General features: G+C 36.0%; 2 protein-coding genes across 3 annotated transcripts; both read left to right on the top strand.

The window, feature by feature from the left end:
• Positions 1–112: 112 nt before the first annotated feature.
• On the top strand, positions 113–9,827 carry LOC147874750 (uncharacterized). Of its 2 annotated transcripts, XM_087343220.1 has the most exons (8): positions 113–183; positions 2,996–3,251; positions 4,971–5,039; positions 5,743–5,949; positions 7,233–7,348; positions 7,549–7,659; positions 9,204–9,331; positions 9,715–9,827. In XM_087343220.1, the coding sequence occupies exons 1-7, from the start codon at positions 136–138 to the stop codon at positions 9,219–9,221; spliced, it is 825 nt and encodes a 274-aa protein (XP_087199346.1). In that variant the 5' UTR covers positions 113–135; the 3' UTR covers positions 9,222–9,331; positions 9,715–9,827. The 2 variants fall into 2 exon arrangements, with proteins under 2 accessions (XP_087199346.1, XP_087199347.1); XM_087343221.1 differs by lacking the exon at positions 4,971–5,039.
• Positions 9,828–11,232: 1,405 nt separating this feature from the next.
• Positions 11,233–15,924, top strand: LOC147874749 (uncharacterized). The gene is made up of 4 exons (XM_087343222.1): positions 11,233–11,328; positions 12,518–12,661; positions 14,208–14,440; positions 14,620–15,924. The coding sequence occupies exons 1-4, from the start codon at positions 11,320–11,322 to the stop codon at positions 14,642–14,644; spliced, it is 411 nt and encodes a 136-aa protein (XP_087199348.1). The 5' UTR covers positions 11,233–11,319; the 3' UTR covers positions 14,645–15,924.
• The last annotated feature ends 1,238 nt before the right edge of the window (positions 15,925–17,162 follow it).

Below are 17,162 nucleotides of genomic sequence, written 5' to 3'. Positions count from 1 at the left end.
AACAGCCAATCATCAACAACGCAAGTTTTGAAATGTGAGCAAAACGGTTTGGAAATTTTTTTGAAAAAAACTGCGGAAGAAAGAACTGGTCAGAAAAAGTAAGTGTACCACAGAAAGGACAATGCTCATTCCTTCATGTGGACCATTAAATCTAACTGGCGCACAGTATTTTTGCGGAGTTGGGTAGGTAATCTACAGTGAACAGCCTTTTGTGGTGGAAAACATGAGTAAATTTAAAAGAAATACAGATGTACATAATTTAAATACAAGACGTAAACATTATCTATATGTGCCAAATGCTAACTTTACTAAATATCAGAAAGGAGTGTACTATACAGGTATCAAGTTGTTTAATAATCTTCCACCAACAATTAAAAGTCTAAATTATGATATAAAGGTATTCAAGCCTGCATTGAAAGATTACCTCCTTACTCCTTCTATTCTGTAGATGATTTCATCTCTGCTGAAAATGTTTAAGCTTTATATCCATAATCTACGTATATCAAAGCAAGTTTTGTATTTATATTTAAAATTCTGAGGTTTATGTATATTAATTTGTAAAATAATTTTTCGTACTTGTATTGCAGAATCTGAAATTTATGTACATTGATATGTGAAATACGTTCTTGTACTTGTTTTGAAAGTTCTGAAGTGTATGTATATTGTATGAAATGACATGTTCTACATCCTTTGGTTGAGTCCTAAAAGGATCTATGGAATGTAAACAAACTCTACTCTACTCTTCTCTGGCTCCAACAACATATTTATTTTCTTTCGTGGGTAATGTGAATGCCTGTTCCAACACAACATAAAATACAAGTGATAGAATAATATATAATCCTTGTTCGGATCAGAATTCGAGATAAGACTGCAAAACTACAAAAGTGCGTATTTTCAGCTACTGACATGGCTTCAAATCATTCATACACAGTTCTGCATCATTGCCATATTATAAATGTTTACCAAGAAATATTACTGCATGTAGAATTTATAGGAATATTTTTGTCCTAAGCATATCACCAGGCAAACTTTACATGTATGTTTCCAGTTTGCAGTGGTTTTGCTAGTTATCATATTCACACCAAATGCAGATTTTACGCAGACACCATTCGCTACAACAAATTCTACAAATATAGGATTTCAGAAATTGCGGGCTTTTCTCTCCAAAATTATATCACAGTGTGATATTTCGGATCTCCATATGAAGTGGTCCTAGTGTGTGGAAGAAGACAAGTGGCATTACACCAATTTTTTTTAAAATCGATCGGTGCTTGAAATGCTTAAAGGACAAAAAATACACACAGTGTATGTTGATTTCGTAGCTGGCATTACTATTCTGAAAGGAAAGTAGCTTAAAAAATTGTTTTCAAGATGTATAGCTTGGCACCGCAGGTTGTAATGTGCAAATTTTGTTAGGCAGAAGAGGCTCAAGTTTAGTTACTTTCCGTCCTATTTGTCAGCCTCAAAGTTCAGTTTAATAAAGTGTTTCAATGTAATGTTTGACAATACACCTGCAACTATTACAGTTTACTCCATCAGCAGACAGTCCACTCAAAAAGCAATAACAGGAGGGGAAATGATTAACAATGAGCAATATAAATTGTAGTATTTAACAAATGCTATTACACTGATGAAATGGGTGGTGAATGTAGCACACTTGGGAGACTTAGTTGGATTTGATTAATATTAAAATAGACAGTGTGTGAGGATGAGGATTGGATTGATCTTGCACAGGAGGATAGGATACAGTGGCTGGATATTTTGTACGGAATATCATACAACTTCCATTTCACATTCACATGGAATGCTCAGACGGTAGGGTCCATCAGAAATGTACCTCAAGAGAGAATATTAAGCATCTAGTTTCCATACCCTTGCAGAAACAATGGGGCAGAAGTTGGTCTCCCATTAATGTACACTACACCGACCATCTTCTGCGAAGTCAAAACACTCAACTCATTAAAGTCATGTTTACTGACAATTTAGGGTTCACATATTGTAGCTGGCAAGTGTTTACTTAGCACTCCTGCTTCATATTTAGAGAGTCCTAGATTCACATCTGTTCCCAGAGACCGAATATCCTGACATTTGCAAATTGAAAAATTAAATAAAAAATATGTACTTAAAGGATTATATTTTATTTCATTGGTTTTAGTATTTGAAATTAAAGCAAATCCTTTGAAGGCCAGTTCAGTGTAACATTTACAATGGGCTTTATAAAGTCGACTTAATGTAGACCTGCTATTATTACTTTTGATACAGGTTCAACTATTTTAAGATAGGTCCCAGGGATGGATTTCTACGAAAAAGGCAATGAATATCAGATTCTGTGGATGCAGGGAATTTATTGTCACCATGAGCAGCTACCAACCATTCAGGTCCCTGCACCAGACATTTAATGATATTATCACTACAAATGGCGCGGCTAAGAGCAATTCTGGGAATACTTGCTACTGTGCAGTTCAGAATATTTTATCTTACAGACTGCAATCTATCAAGAAATGTAAAGCTAAAAAAACACAAAAACTGAAACTTTATACTCGATCTCTCACATCAAGGAAAGACGACTGAGAAGGCACTTGTCATCTGGGATGCTGCTACACGTATTCTAAGTTGAGGGTGTCTAACGATAGTGTGTTAAAGAGAACATTTTAAATTACGGGGGTGAGGGCCTGCAGAAACTGAAAATTAACGAGCTGCATAAAGTACACTCATCAGGTAGTATATGAATGATACACCATGCAAGATGAGATGGGCAGGACATACAGCACACACAGGAGAGATTATAAATGCTCTGTAGATGGAAGAACACTCATGAGACGTAGCACAGCTGAGAGGGAAACATTAAAACACATCTTGTATGTGATGTGTTGGTATAGACTGGACTGATTTCAGATTAACTGTTACTTTTGTAATGTGTATGAGGAGTTTTGTAGTTTTGTCAATTTGACAACCAGACAGTGACTAATTTGCCTGTCATATCCTCTCTTTCCAGTATTGTAAAAGCACTGAATTGGACCAAGACAAGGGGCGCCCCGTCAACCATGGGGATGACTACGAGAAAAACTGTGACAAATACTGGGACAGAGACTTTCACAACTGGAACAACAAACCTGTCTCTGACTGGGACAGGGACGAACTTTATGCCTGGTACGACAAAAATGTGGAAGACTGGGACTGTGCCACAGAAAACTGGGACGACAACAGTCTCAAGAACTGGGACAAGGACTTCACGGAAGACAGACCCCCAGGTACGTGACCAAACATCTTATCATTTTGTGTTGCTTGCTGTTAACAAGGGGGATATTTGGCTCATAAAAGACAAGCAGTAAAATGTTTGATACTAGACAGTTTTGCTCCTGATGCCAAGACAACATATGCAATTGGTACATATCTGAGCTAATAGATTTTATCATCTATTTATATCTTAATTTGTGGTTTATGTAAAGGAAGTGTCAGATGCTCATACAGTGTAGCATAGATGACAATATTTATATTCCTGCTTTTAAGTTCATGATCATGCTATTTCTTGCATGGAAATTTTAGAATGCCGTCTTCTGACAAAGTGTCAACAAACTGTGAAAGTGTGGAAGAATGGAGTAATGTTTTCATATTTCTTATCTTTAATTTCTAATGCGTTAATCTGTTACGAGAATAATGGTTAATTGCAAATGTCTGTAAACAAACTGCTAAGGAAAATATTGTTAAATGAAGATTTCAGTTAACAATTATTACACTATAGCACCAAATTTCGCTGGTTATGTGCAGCTCATGTTACTCTTACGATTATAAAAGGAAGGAAGATGGGCATTTCAATAATCACAAGGCATGCATGTACTGTGTTTGAAAGAATATTTATTGTAACTGGCCACTTCATTGACGTGGGGGAGGTGGCATGGCAACATTACGATGGATTTTAGGGAAATATGTTTTGAGCCTCTGAGATGACTGGAAATGGCTGACCACAGCTTCCCATATGCAGGTGTTGTTATTACTCTTGATTAATCTTCCAACTGTAGGCTGCAACTTATAGTGGCAATGATATCAAATATTTTCCAAGTGGGCACAATACTTTTTATTTAAGAATGATCATAATCTCCTGCAGTGGAGAACATGACCACATTATGCTACTGAAAATGTTATTATTGGATGGTACCACACCAACGACCATGAAGTTGTAAACCCAGCGTCCCTGAATTAGGAAATGAATATACACACTAAATATTATTGACCAGACTGCACTATATACAGCATTACATATAGGAAGATAATATTAAAATCATCTCCTAACTGGTTCGAACACTCAGCAAGTACATGAATTATATGCTCCTGTCAGTATGAGACCTGAGTTCTGACCACTTACCTCACAATTACACTTTACATTCTGACAGCAGACCATGCTTGGCATTTAAGTTATAACTGAACCTATAATTAAGCCGTCCAAATACTAATTGCTGCACCGTATTTTATAAGTTCTTCATATGAATCTGTTATTGCACAAAAAATTGTGAGTAAACACAAAACAGTCATATCTTATGTGTATTTGACATCTTGTCAATGCCTTGTTTCCTGAGACTAATGCCGGTCAATGTATAATTTTTAGAAACCATCAGAAATAATAACTATCATTAGGACTACCCGAGCAGTTCTTAGGAAGTGGAAATGCCAATATATACGGCACAATATAGACTAGTATTATAAACTTCAATTTAAATTACAGGCTGATTTTAGAGACAACTAAACTTCAGATCACTTATTTAAACAATTGCCTACTACACAAGTCCCACAGACTGTAATTTAATACATCAGGAAGGTCACCACCATCTGTGGTGACATTCCTCTTCAATTATGATGGACGGTCCATTCAATGGGCAAATTATAATATGTGGCGTACTACGGAAATTATTTAAATCATGCTGTATGGGTAGGATGCCTTAGAACATGCCTGTAATTTTAATACATTGTTACAGCCAACAATTCACGGCCTTACGCAACAGAACTGAGAGACTTCGAACCACTGAGACTTCTAGGGGAAGGAGGTATAAATTTCCGTTAGCACTTGCCAAATTAGTCGTGCCTATCTCTGCTGATAAATATAGGCCTGATTATCTGTAATCCTCTAGATAAATGGGCAAAATAGTAGAAGTAGTACTAGCTACAGCAGTAGAACAGTAGCACCAACAGCTGATCTGGAAGCATGAAATGTGTCACTGCAAAACATAATAGATTTAAGCCTGTGTTGTAGCTGTTACTGTATGCAGACATGTGATTATGATCAATAGATATATCTAACCACAACCTTCACAAACCCTGAATCAAATCTTTATTAATAATGTTTGAGCAAAATGAAGCATCCGAAATATTTTCTTGCTTCAAGACGTCATGGTGTGGTTGAGAACAGTTGGAAACAACTCAAAATTCTTTTATGCTTAAATTAAACCAAAAACACATTTTGCCAACAATATCATTCTGTTTCTCATTGCTGACTATTTTCTTGAATGTTACCTGGAAAAAGTTGACTGACAAATGGTAACCATTATTAACCATTGTGTCTTTATCTTGGTACAGATAAAGACCCACAAATTCATAATGTTAGCACTAAATGCACACAATTACACTAATGTTTGATATTACACAAAACGTTTATAAACAATAATGATCTTTATAAAGGGACAGTCTACAAATACCTGAGACCACTATTTAGCAGAAAGCAACAAGAATCATAACCGTGTACTGTTACAGGTTTTAGAAAGGTGTATAAGGCGTGGAAGAACTGCGGCATGGATAACAACACGACATATGCGATGAAAATCATGGACATCCCCGTTGAAGGCGACCGAGAAAAATACCAATCGGAGTGCTGCATCCACCAACTCTGCTCCCAATTTCCATTCTTGGTAGCACTCTGTTACGCATTCAACACAAAGTCAAAGATGTGTCTCGCACTTGGTGAGTACTTGAAAAACAATTCCTGATTCCAGGATGGTTGAGAAGCAAATTGAACAATTTTACAACAGAAGTGTCAGTGCGTTGTAGTGCCAAGTAATACTGTAAAATTTACATAGTTGCAGAGGTACATCACCCTGATAACACAAAGAATAAGAACCAGGTTCAAACTTAAATTCCTAGCATTCCATGTTTTCAGAATATGCGTACTCTGCTGGAATCAAAACCATCAAAAGTCTGTCAATTAGTGTCAAAAGTATTACGGATAAGGACAAATTTGCTGTACTTAGGCCTATAAATCAACATTAGCTTAGGCCTATCTTCTGCATAACAGTGCTTTTAGTGCAACATCTTAAAATTGTTATTAAACCTCTATCTTCCATGAAACCTAATTGATATTTTAATATGTACACATCTATCTGTATGTCCCTTATTCCACATCCTGTAGTTAGTCTAATTTGTGAATCCAATGAAAGTTAACTGATATATGTACAGTCTATCTGAGTGAAGAACTAGCTTGACCTTCATACACAAGTGCCCACCTGCAGAGATGCGCATCCCTCATATTTTTTGCATTTCTTAGTTTCTCTTTTTAATTCAATGATCACTGTCAGTACCTGCAACAGAGGGAGTGTTCTTCGTATCGTTTAATATTTTTAGGACCACATTCAGGATGCCTTCAAGTTTGAGATAGTTATTACTTTAGACAGACAATATGTATGATATGGCAAATCCTCCTGCTGAGCAAGATGGTCTGGTGTACTGAGTGTACATCAGTTTGAATGATTCAGTCAACACGTGTTGCGTGCTGTGTTGTTAACACACTGTCCTATCACTCATGTTTTGTGTGAGGAATCATGTTTATTCAGAATTTATAACTGTTTATAGTAGCCTATAGTGTACATAGCAGTAAAATAAGTTTCAATAACAACTGAATCATTTTAGAATGGGTAGCACAAGGAGTAACCTTCATGTGGACCGGAAGAAGAAGGGTCAGCGTATTATTTATTTGCTTCTCAAACATCGAGTGCAGTGTCCTGCATGGGCTGTGGGTTTTGTCTCACAAAGAGATGTACAACAGGACCGTCTACAGATTGTGCTCCATCCCCACTGACGAACAAATCTGCTGCTTCTTTGTAAACAATCTTTCAGTTTCCAGTCTTCTGCAGAGGATCAAATTGCAGTAACACAGTTGTCAAATTCAACAGATAACGCAGTAGTATTCACTGACCCCTAGTATCATGAAGTGTCCTTACAGTAACAATAATACATTATTATTTTTCCAGACTATTATCCTGGTGGAGACTTGTACCATTTGCTCTGTTACTGGGGCAAGTTTACAGAGACTGCAGCAAGACTCTACGTAGCAGAGATAGTCCTGGCTGTAGAATACCTGCATCAGGTAGGCAGATTTCACTTCACTTGTCCGCATTAAACTACTTATGTGAATGTGAGGCTATAACTTTTATATTCTATTCAATGTCATTTTTATTTTCTGTGGTAAACAACAATAACAGTATATATGACTTCTTAGTTAAAGCGATATAAGGCAGAAATGCAAAATAGTAGTACTGCCACATTAAAAAGCAGCATACCTTTCAGATCAGTGTCATACACCGGGACTTGAAACCAGAAAATATACTGATTGATGCACGCGGCCACATCGCAGTCTGTGATTATGGGCTGTGTAAAATCTTCAACTGCCACACAAAGGTAAAGTTAAATCCACCTTATCTTTTGTTGGGTTTACTTACAGGGTCACATAGGCTACATGGACCACACTCTGTCTGGCACTACTCCTTGTTTAAGACTGCATAGTTTACAGGAGGACAAAATCTTTATGTAGTGATTCTTAATTGAAAAAGTGTAAACAAATGTCACAAGGTCTTTCAATTAGAGGGGATGAACTCAGAAGTAATACCTATAGCTCTATTAGAGTTTCATAAATTATTGCTGTTATGCAATTCATACACCATTAACATGCTGTTTACTATAACAGATATGAAATATATTAGATAAATAAGCCTGGTTCTTACTTTGCGGAAACTACATCAGTTAACAAGTGGTTTACAGAAAGGGCAACACTGGATGCTAAGGAGGATAGAGCAAGGGGCTAGTCCAACTAACTAAATGACTAGATGGCTTACGGAACGCGAAGGTTCATCACCGAATTAACCAAAGCCCTTCGCCGGACACTGTTCTGGGGAAACAAAATCCAGTCTCCTTCAACTCCTATCTCCCAAAGATCCTGCCTGAGATTATCCTCCCATGTATGTCTAGGTATCCTTAGTGGACCTTCCTCTCAGGCTTCCCAATCAATAACCAATGAACACCATTTGCCCCATCAATGCGTGCCACATTCCCCACCCATCTCATTCTTCTTGAATTAATCACCCTGAAGAGATTGGGGGGAAAACAAATTATTAAGCTCACCATTATGCAGATTTCTCCATGCCCCTTCGTCTTCTCTCCTAGGCCCAAATATCCTCCTCAACTCCCTATTCTCAAACATCTGCAATCTATGTTCATCCCTCAGAGTGATATACCATGTTCACACCTATACAAAACAGGAAAAATTATTGTATTGTATATTTTAAACTTTAGGTTTTTATAAATCAGACCGGAAGACAAAACACTGTGAACTGAAAAGGAGCACGTATTTCCAGTATTTGGTCTCCTTCTAACTTCCTAATGAGTATCGTTTTGATAGAGACAGGCCCCTACATATTTAATCGTGGGCTGTGACAGAGTGAGCTTGTAGGCAGTTACCAGTGTTTCAGAGGAACATACTGTCTCCTACCCAAAGGCTGAAGTGAGAAGTGTTGGGAAGTGGTTGGTTTATATAGGGTTAGGAAAGGGACCGGGCCATGGTGATTGTCCAGCCAGAGACCAGGAATGAAGAAGGAAGATGGAAATTGTCCAGGCCTATTGAAAAGAGCCCTAAAAGGGCCACGTATAATCTCTCTTCTTACCCAAATTCTCTCTAGCTCCTTGTTTCCTATCAGCCGAGACTCTCCATCTTCCTTGCAGTTAAAGTGAAGCTGCAAAACCTGATTTCAGACCACTATAAAAAGGCTCTGTTTCAGATAAGTGTTACTAAAATCCTATGTCACGTTGACAAATGTGCATTTTCCCCCTCCCATCTCTCTTTAACCTCTGGTTTTAGATTAAAGTATTGACATGCATGCAGTCTCTTGAGAAAACTTCCACGGTCATAACGTCATTTATATTAGGTGTGTTAACTTCACTGTTTTCAGGTTTGTGGACTAAAGTGATCTCCAGATGGCAGATACCTAGCTAGTGGTGGAAATGACAATATGCTGTACATTTGGCGAGTTGTTGCAGGACGAGCTTACTCACAACCCCAACCTTTATACTCTCTCAGGTAAGTGGATACTTGATGATGTAGTTTCGTATTTGTGAGATGAGTGGACGTTGTATTCTATCATATTAATTCCATGAAAATAATAAAATGTGATTGTAGACATATATTGGATCTTGAAACTGTTCTAGTATTGCTAACTTGATTATATTTTAGTCAAACATTCTTGGACTGTCAGTCACATCAGTTGGTTAAAAATCATCAGTGTTTCAGGGACCGTCTCGATCTCCATGATCATTGCTTTAGACACAAAAATGATTTTCACAAGGGAATGACAAACACGTTTTCAGTTTAGTAGAATTGCACTGCAAAAATTGTGATAATCCATTCCAATAGAGAGATGCTTATTTTCCTGCTGTGTTGTAATTTCCAGTGTTTATTTGTAGTGCACATCAAGCAGCTGTGAAGGCATTGGCATGGTGCCCATGGCAGCCTAGCATATTGGCAAGCGGTGGTGGAACAGGTGACAGATGCATTCGCTTTTGGAACTGCAATACAGTAGGGCACCTCTTAAATGGCGGGTTAGGGACCAGACCCCCGCCATAAAGCGAAAATCGCCGTACAGCGGATCTTTGCCTTTTTTCACTTGCAAATGCATATCAAAGCCTAATAAGATGTTTACACTATCATATAGTAAGTGCACAATAGCTCTAGGCCTAAGAAAACGATATGAAAGTAAAATGAATATCAGTAGTACACACATTGTGGCTGGTTTGATCTTCAATCCACACAACTAAAAGTTTTTCCATGTAGGCAATAAGGCTATCTCTTTTTCTTATGACTTTAGAGTTCATTGGTGTGGCACTTTTAATTTAATTTAACCTTTTCTCCTTAGCGTTCACGATGGCAATAACAGTTTGGCGAGCTAGGCCTAGCTTACGTCCTATCTCGGCCATAGACATTCCTTGTTCACGAAGTTTAATCATCTCTAACTTGATATTTAAAGTAAGAGGCTTACGACTCCTCTTTTTATCACTACTACCCTTTTATACCATTGTAATTACACTGTATTAACACAAAAATATTATATAAAGATACAGTTTGTAATAACTGAAAAATTGCCAGAAATACATAGAGAGGCGGAGCGCACAAAAGCTGTAAACAGATTGAATCAGCGACGAGAAAATGGCGCCGGACGCACTTCTCTGACTCAGGTGTTGAGCGCTGTATTAGCGAATCGCCGTAAAGCGGAGCACCGAAAAGCGGGGCCCTACTGTACTGGTTGTTGTTTCAACACCATCGACGCTAAGTCTCAGGTTAAACCTGGATATTTACAGTATTTAAGACCCCTTGACTGCCATGACTATAGAAAGTACATAACTGCTTAGGCTGATGCACTGTTAAATGTAGGAAGTTAAATTTGGCACGTAGTTATTAAGTGAATAATTATTGTTTTATTTAAAAATGTAGGCAGCCATCTTGGTGTTGTGTCAAAAACCAGCATTTCAGAGACACTGATAGTGACGATGGATCTAGTATCTGAAACATTGATTTTTCACTCCACATTGACATGTCTGGTCATTTGAGAAGATTTTATAACAAATATGTAACGTGACTTGTGTTTGTCAATTTACAAACATCTCAAATGTGTGGACTGTTCCCTAACTACTGCATGATTATCTTGTTGAAGCTTGTAATAAAATGGCCATTACCTTCATATTCAACTACTGTCTTCTGTTTGTTAGACATTATTATCACTAAGGGAAGGTTTATGAATGAAAAGTCTTTATGTGTGTGTTAAACATTTTTTCATCCTCTTAGTTCATAATTGTCTTAAATTTTTAAATCTGTTGCTCATTTGTCTCCTTGGACTGGGTTATTTAGTGGAAGAGTACTACATGTATTTTGTTACTTCCTTGAATCCACTGAAATATTTACACTGAAAAAATTTCTTACAGGTATGCAGTCTTCAGTGGTCAGCTACATACAGAGAACTCATCTCAGGTCATGGTTATGCAAATAATCAACTAATTATCTGGAAATATCCATCAATGACAAAGGTAAATGATCATAATTTTAATGAGATGAAATGTTAATAGAGAAGCGATTGAAAATGAATTGGTTATTTCTGAATGGTTTGTATTGGGAGATGTCTACGAATGTTCACTCAGGATATTTTCATGTATTTTAAAATTATACATATATAATTGTTCATTGTCTTTCTGTCTGACTTAGTGTTTAGCACGAAGAACATGATGTTTCTGATGCCCAGTCAGGCACCCATTAACAAATATTTTGTAACCAAAATCTTCTTCCCCTACTCTCTATTTGCTTCATCATAAATCATAAGTCAGTATACGTACTTATGCTGCAGTACATGGCACTAACAACCCATCCCATGAGAATCTGAAATCTGAGAAAATGTTTTTCCAATACTGTCATGGAAAACTTTGTAATTTATGTTTATTTTGATATTGTTCCCATCACCTTTACTCTGCCGTGCTTGAGGGAATGAAAGAAGAAAATGGGGTGGTTTTCCTGGCCTCTCAATTTGGTCTCCACCCACAAGTCCTATGCTTCTTCCTCTTGACCTTTCTTCTGTCTCTGTTGTGTTTCTTAACCTATCATTCCCATCTTTATCACAGCCTCCATTATGAACATTTTCCTTTCACTTTCATGTTCAAAGCCTTCTTTGGGATTTGTCTATTATTCATTCTTAATAAGCCATTGCCCATACCATCTCATTCTGTTCTTTGTTAGATTCTTTCTCATTTTTTAATTTTTTACCTATCTCTTTTAGTATTTCAGTCTTTGCTTCTTAAAAATCACTTCTCTGCTGCCATTAATCTAGTAGTTCAGGATTTTACTATTTAACATAAGAATTATGATCCTTAAATGCCTATTAATTTGGATTGAAACTCTTTTATTTTGATCATTGCACTGGGTGAATATTTTAAATTTGTACATGGACCACAGACGTAAATAACTTCTGTGGTCCCCATACAAATTTATAAAGTATTTCCATAAAATATTTTTCATCTAAATGTCAGACAGGATCTTGTCGTCCAAACAAAACACTAACACAATACGAATACTAGTACCACCTTCTGCGGGCAGAGTCAGTTTGTATTTTTACTGCAAGAGTTTATTGCCAAACCCCAAAGCTGGAGAACTGGTCCTTGCGTACTTTTATCAGTAAAATTAGAGCATTGATTAAGTTAATTAAATCAAGTCTTGAATTAATTTCAGGTTGCTGAATTAACTGGACACACAGCACGGATATTGCAACTGGCTATGTCTCCAGATGGAAGCACAGTGTTGTCTGCTGGTGCAGATGAAACTTTAAGATTGTGGAAATGTTTTGCTCCTCATCCTGCCAAGAAGAAGAAAGAGGTAAGAGACTCTAAGGCTGCTCCGAGCATGTTTAAGGGAATTAAATGATGAAATTTGGTCACACAAATTATAATGTATCTATTGAAATCCTGTTGTTGAGTGGACAAATAATTTGTTGTTATTGTGAACTGTCTAGTAACTTACATAAATGTTCAAGATGCGTACTTATGTGGAGTGTTATGCAGGACTACTTGTGATATTGGTGATATGTACATTTATTTGTTTTATTTATACAATTTTATTTATTTATTAAATGGTTTAAATTATTACAACAGTATTTTTTTTATTTATGGCATTGTTTTCACCCACCTGTTCACAGTGGTCACTTTTATGAATGTATTAATACAATCTTATTCGTGAAAAATTGTATTAGCAATATTCATACTTTATATGGCGACGTTGAGAAACCGTACAATCATTACGCCTCTGTTAGGAAAGGAAGATACCACTTTCCTGGAGGACAGTGATCAGAGAAGTTTGTTATTCATTTTGGTAATTCAAATTAATTGTATATGCATTTGTTGTGCTATCACTGCACACGTTGCGAATGAATATAAAATGAGAATTTAACTAACAAAACATAATCTGTCTGTATAAAGAAAGCCATCAACTGAAGACAAGAGTAAAGCCAACTCTTGAAATGTGTATACCTCATGCATATCAGACAGTGGACAATGTCTGACATAATATTAGTATAATGAATGAACCATTGTTATGAACTTGTAGTAGATCAGCCTGTGCCTTACTGGTTAATTACATATTGAGACTATACCTTCCGTGTAGGATCCGAAGCTTTCACGGCGACTAAGTATAATGAATTCTTGGGCTACCAACAGTGTAAGGTTTTTTTCTCCATTAAAGCAACTTACAAGGCTGGTAGCCCGAGAACAATTCATTAAACCTTCCTTATTCATTTTTATGTACACTGACTGGTACATTTTTGTCCAAAAGCTGTTCTGCAATTCTAGCAGAATAATGTAGAAAAATTTATGGGAATCAGTTTAGGCTGTAGCTAAGCTTTCCTTGTGTTCAAAAATCGTTATAACGTGGAAAGGTTGAGAATTTCTCTTCTTTGAGAATGCAAGAGTGACGAAGTACCTGACTTAAGATATGGGTTAATTCTGGGCTTTTGTGAATGTGGTAATGAACATTGCCTGAGGTTTCATAACATCACAGAGTTACGTGAACAGCTGAATAAAAAAAATGTAGTGTGTTAGACAGGACTTGCCATAAAATATTGAAATTTGTGTTCAATCTCAGTGAAATAAGTCAGACTGTATTCTGGTATCATTAATACCAAATGTTATTTTTCTTTCTTGTAGGACAGAACATGAAATAACTTTAAGGCAACTAGAGCACAATCTTTTATCCATTATAAAGAACACACAAAAATGTCTCGTTGAGTTTGGCTTCAGTAGTGTTAGTGCATTAGCTGTACTGTCAGGTGCATAAGCATTACTTTGTTCTTTGTTATATTGCATTTGATACACTTCTGTAATATCCCTGTCCTAGAAATCTATTTATTTCTTCTGTGAATATGTTGTAGAATGAGACATTACCGGTACAAACTATAGAAGAGCACATGCTAATGAATGGCATTTGGCAAGACAGCTTCAGATTTTCTCCTTGCCACTACAATTGGACTGGCTACCCCAGTCTTTTATGTAGTGGGAACTGGGAGCTCTTTCCCCAAGGAATGAAGTGGCCAGAGTGTGAAGCTGTTCACTTTTCTCCATCTAGTGTTCATGTGCCTTACTTCCATGTTTACACATATTCAAGGTAAGGGAACAACTTTATATTTTGCTTCTACATATTAATGTAAAGTTTTGTTTTCTTGGCGGCAGTTTTAATTATCATTTTGGGGGTGGTGTATTAAGACTTGGTTTTACCTACCGAATGTAAATATTTTTATATATCGCAGAGAGCTAATTTTTTTAATATTTTACATTTTAATACAGTGCCGCAAACGTTCTCAGAGGATGACATTATAATTCTGAATCCAGCGCCTGAGGATTTGGAAGTGAATAGCACAAGGCTTGAGGCTTGCCAGGCCCACTTAAAAGCTGAAAGATCACAATACGAAGGGCAAGGTAATAAAACAACTTCATCAACAGAAACATCGAATAATAGTCAGAACATTACAAATAAGTCATCAGATCTGTCAAGCAGAGTCCATGATTGTGAAAAAGAAACCAGTTCGTTTGTTAGTGGAGAGGAAATAAGACAGAAATCAAAATTACAAAATGAGAAATCACATCCAAAGTTGTTGCTGAAGCGTGACAATAAACTGAATTGTATGTTGATGGCATCTAACTACATTTCTAGAGTTTTATGTAGTTGTTAGTTTAAAGTGTACTTGATATTATATTGGATGATTTTGGGAAGTGGCAATAATGTAATTAATCATTGTGAATTCACATCATCTACAATGTAACACCATGCATTCTTATAGGTGGTTACATTCCTCTAAAACTTTGGTAAACTGTCTATAAGACTGAATACACTGTGTGTCACATGTATGTTATAAACCAGCTTGTGAAGGGTTATTTAGAAGGAAATTGGTTGAAGAGTTTGCTTACTGCTTTTTAGAACTTGAGTTAAACACATGCAGATTTTCATTGTAAATGTTATTTTTCTTGCATTACTGGTATGAAATTTTCTTTACCCACTAAGAGACAAATAGGGAGTGACACAGAAGATCCAGTATTTGAGAAGACGAAAAGGGCATATAGTTTGGCCAGTGATCCAGAAGCCACTGATGTATTTAAATCCTTGTTCACATCCCATCAGAAAGCACATGTCTGTGATTTTACTATTTAGTTTTACCTTTATTTCATTGGTTTTGTAGATTTCCATTATGTTTTGTGGTAATAGATTTGGGATGTTTTTCTCTTGAAGTATTTTGAACAATGAGGGTCTGTTTACGATATCAAATGGTTTTTTTGTTATCTAAAAAGGCCATACGTGTTTCTAAATTAAATTCCTATGTTCATTCTATTAGCAATTTCAAAGTAAATATACCATTAATACATGTTCTACCTTTCCTAAAACAATTCCGATATTCAAGAGTAAACTGTTTGCAAAAATTTTCAATTTGTTAGTTAGTAATGTACTATATATTTTGCAGAATCGTTCGTTAGAGCAGCATGTTATATTAACAGATTCTTTTATGTCTTTTTCATGTAATTCAGAATTTTGAAAGCACATGTTCTTACTGTATTTAGATCTGTATCAAGGTATGAAATAAAAGTATCCCAATGCTACGTCTTTGTTGAACTTCTTTTCTTGCAGTAGCTTTTAAACTTTTATATTCTATGCAGTCTTCTGATTTTTGTGTGTTTAACCATCCATTATATGCCAATTTTTCTTCAATATTATTATTTGATTTCTTCATCCCATTTATGTAGTCTCTTTTTGGAATGCATTTTCTATATTTGCCTAAACTTTCATAAGCAGCATTCCATCATTGCTTATAAGAATATTTCCAATTTGTGTGTTGATTGTTTTATGATACAACCATTCTATTCTGTGATCATTTAATAATTTAACTTTATAAAAGAATTCTCTTTCTTTCATTTCTGTTATTTTTCTGATCGAAAATCATTTAGGTGGGAATCTAAGCTAAGCTTTGCCTAAATAATGATCAGAGCCGATTTAGTGTCCTATGTATGTTCTAACATTGAGAAATAGTTTTGCTCCTTTTACATTTGTTATGAAGTAATTCTAACGGTTCGTGAATTTCTTGCAAAGCAAGTGTACTTATGAATTTCTTTGTCTGTAAAAAGAGTTCATAATTCTCATATTGTTATATTACGAAAAATCTACTGGTTTCTGACTATTCCTATTTGGAAATTCTCCAAATTATCCAGTTACATTATCTTTTGGGGTGTTTCCTATTCTAGTATTAAGGTCGCTTGCTAGTAGTATGTAATCATTTTTGTTTACTTTACTTTACTAATTATATCTTTTAATTGTTTGTAAAAATTCTCACTCTCATCTTCTCTCCCTTCTTCTGGGGCATACAGGGCATGTAGTGTTAATTTTCATATATTAAATTTGATTCTGATTTCTAATATTCTTTCATTGTAGAATTTATAATGGAGAATTTGATTTTTTTACTGACTTGTGACACCATATTGTTACTCTTGCTTGAGCACAGATGTTTCTGTCTACACCTGAATATATAACTCTGTGATTCAGTAGTTCTTTATGATGTTGTCTTTGTTTCTGTGATAGCTACAATTTTGGTATTACTTTAATTTAAAATGGAGTCTAATTCATGTTCTTTATAATTTAAACTTCATACACTGCCAGTTGCAAAGCTACGGAAGTTCTCTTTCTTCCACAGGTGTTTTACCTTGTTCATGCTATGGTCTGTCATTGTTTGATCTGTCCTTTATTTGTCATTTGAGGATTGAAAGAAATTGTATATCCCGGGACAGGTTTCTAGCCTGACACTTTTTAAGTCCCGTGGTGGGGCTGCCACCTTTTAGCCTCCTGG

This window comes from Zootermopsis nevadensis, unplaced genomic scaffold (genome assembly GCF_977971745.1).
Source record: "Zootermopsis nevadensis isolate Lab colony 2312 unplaced genomic scaffold, Znev_1.0 Znev_ptg000005l, whole genome shotgun sequence".
Classification (NCBI taxonomy): domain Eukaryota; kingdom Metazoa; phylum Arthropoda; class Insecta; order Blattodea; family Termopsidae; genus Zootermopsis; species Zootermopsis nevadensis.
Note: the sequence above shows the minus strand (reverse complement) of the source record. Positions and strands in the feature narration are given on the sequence as shown.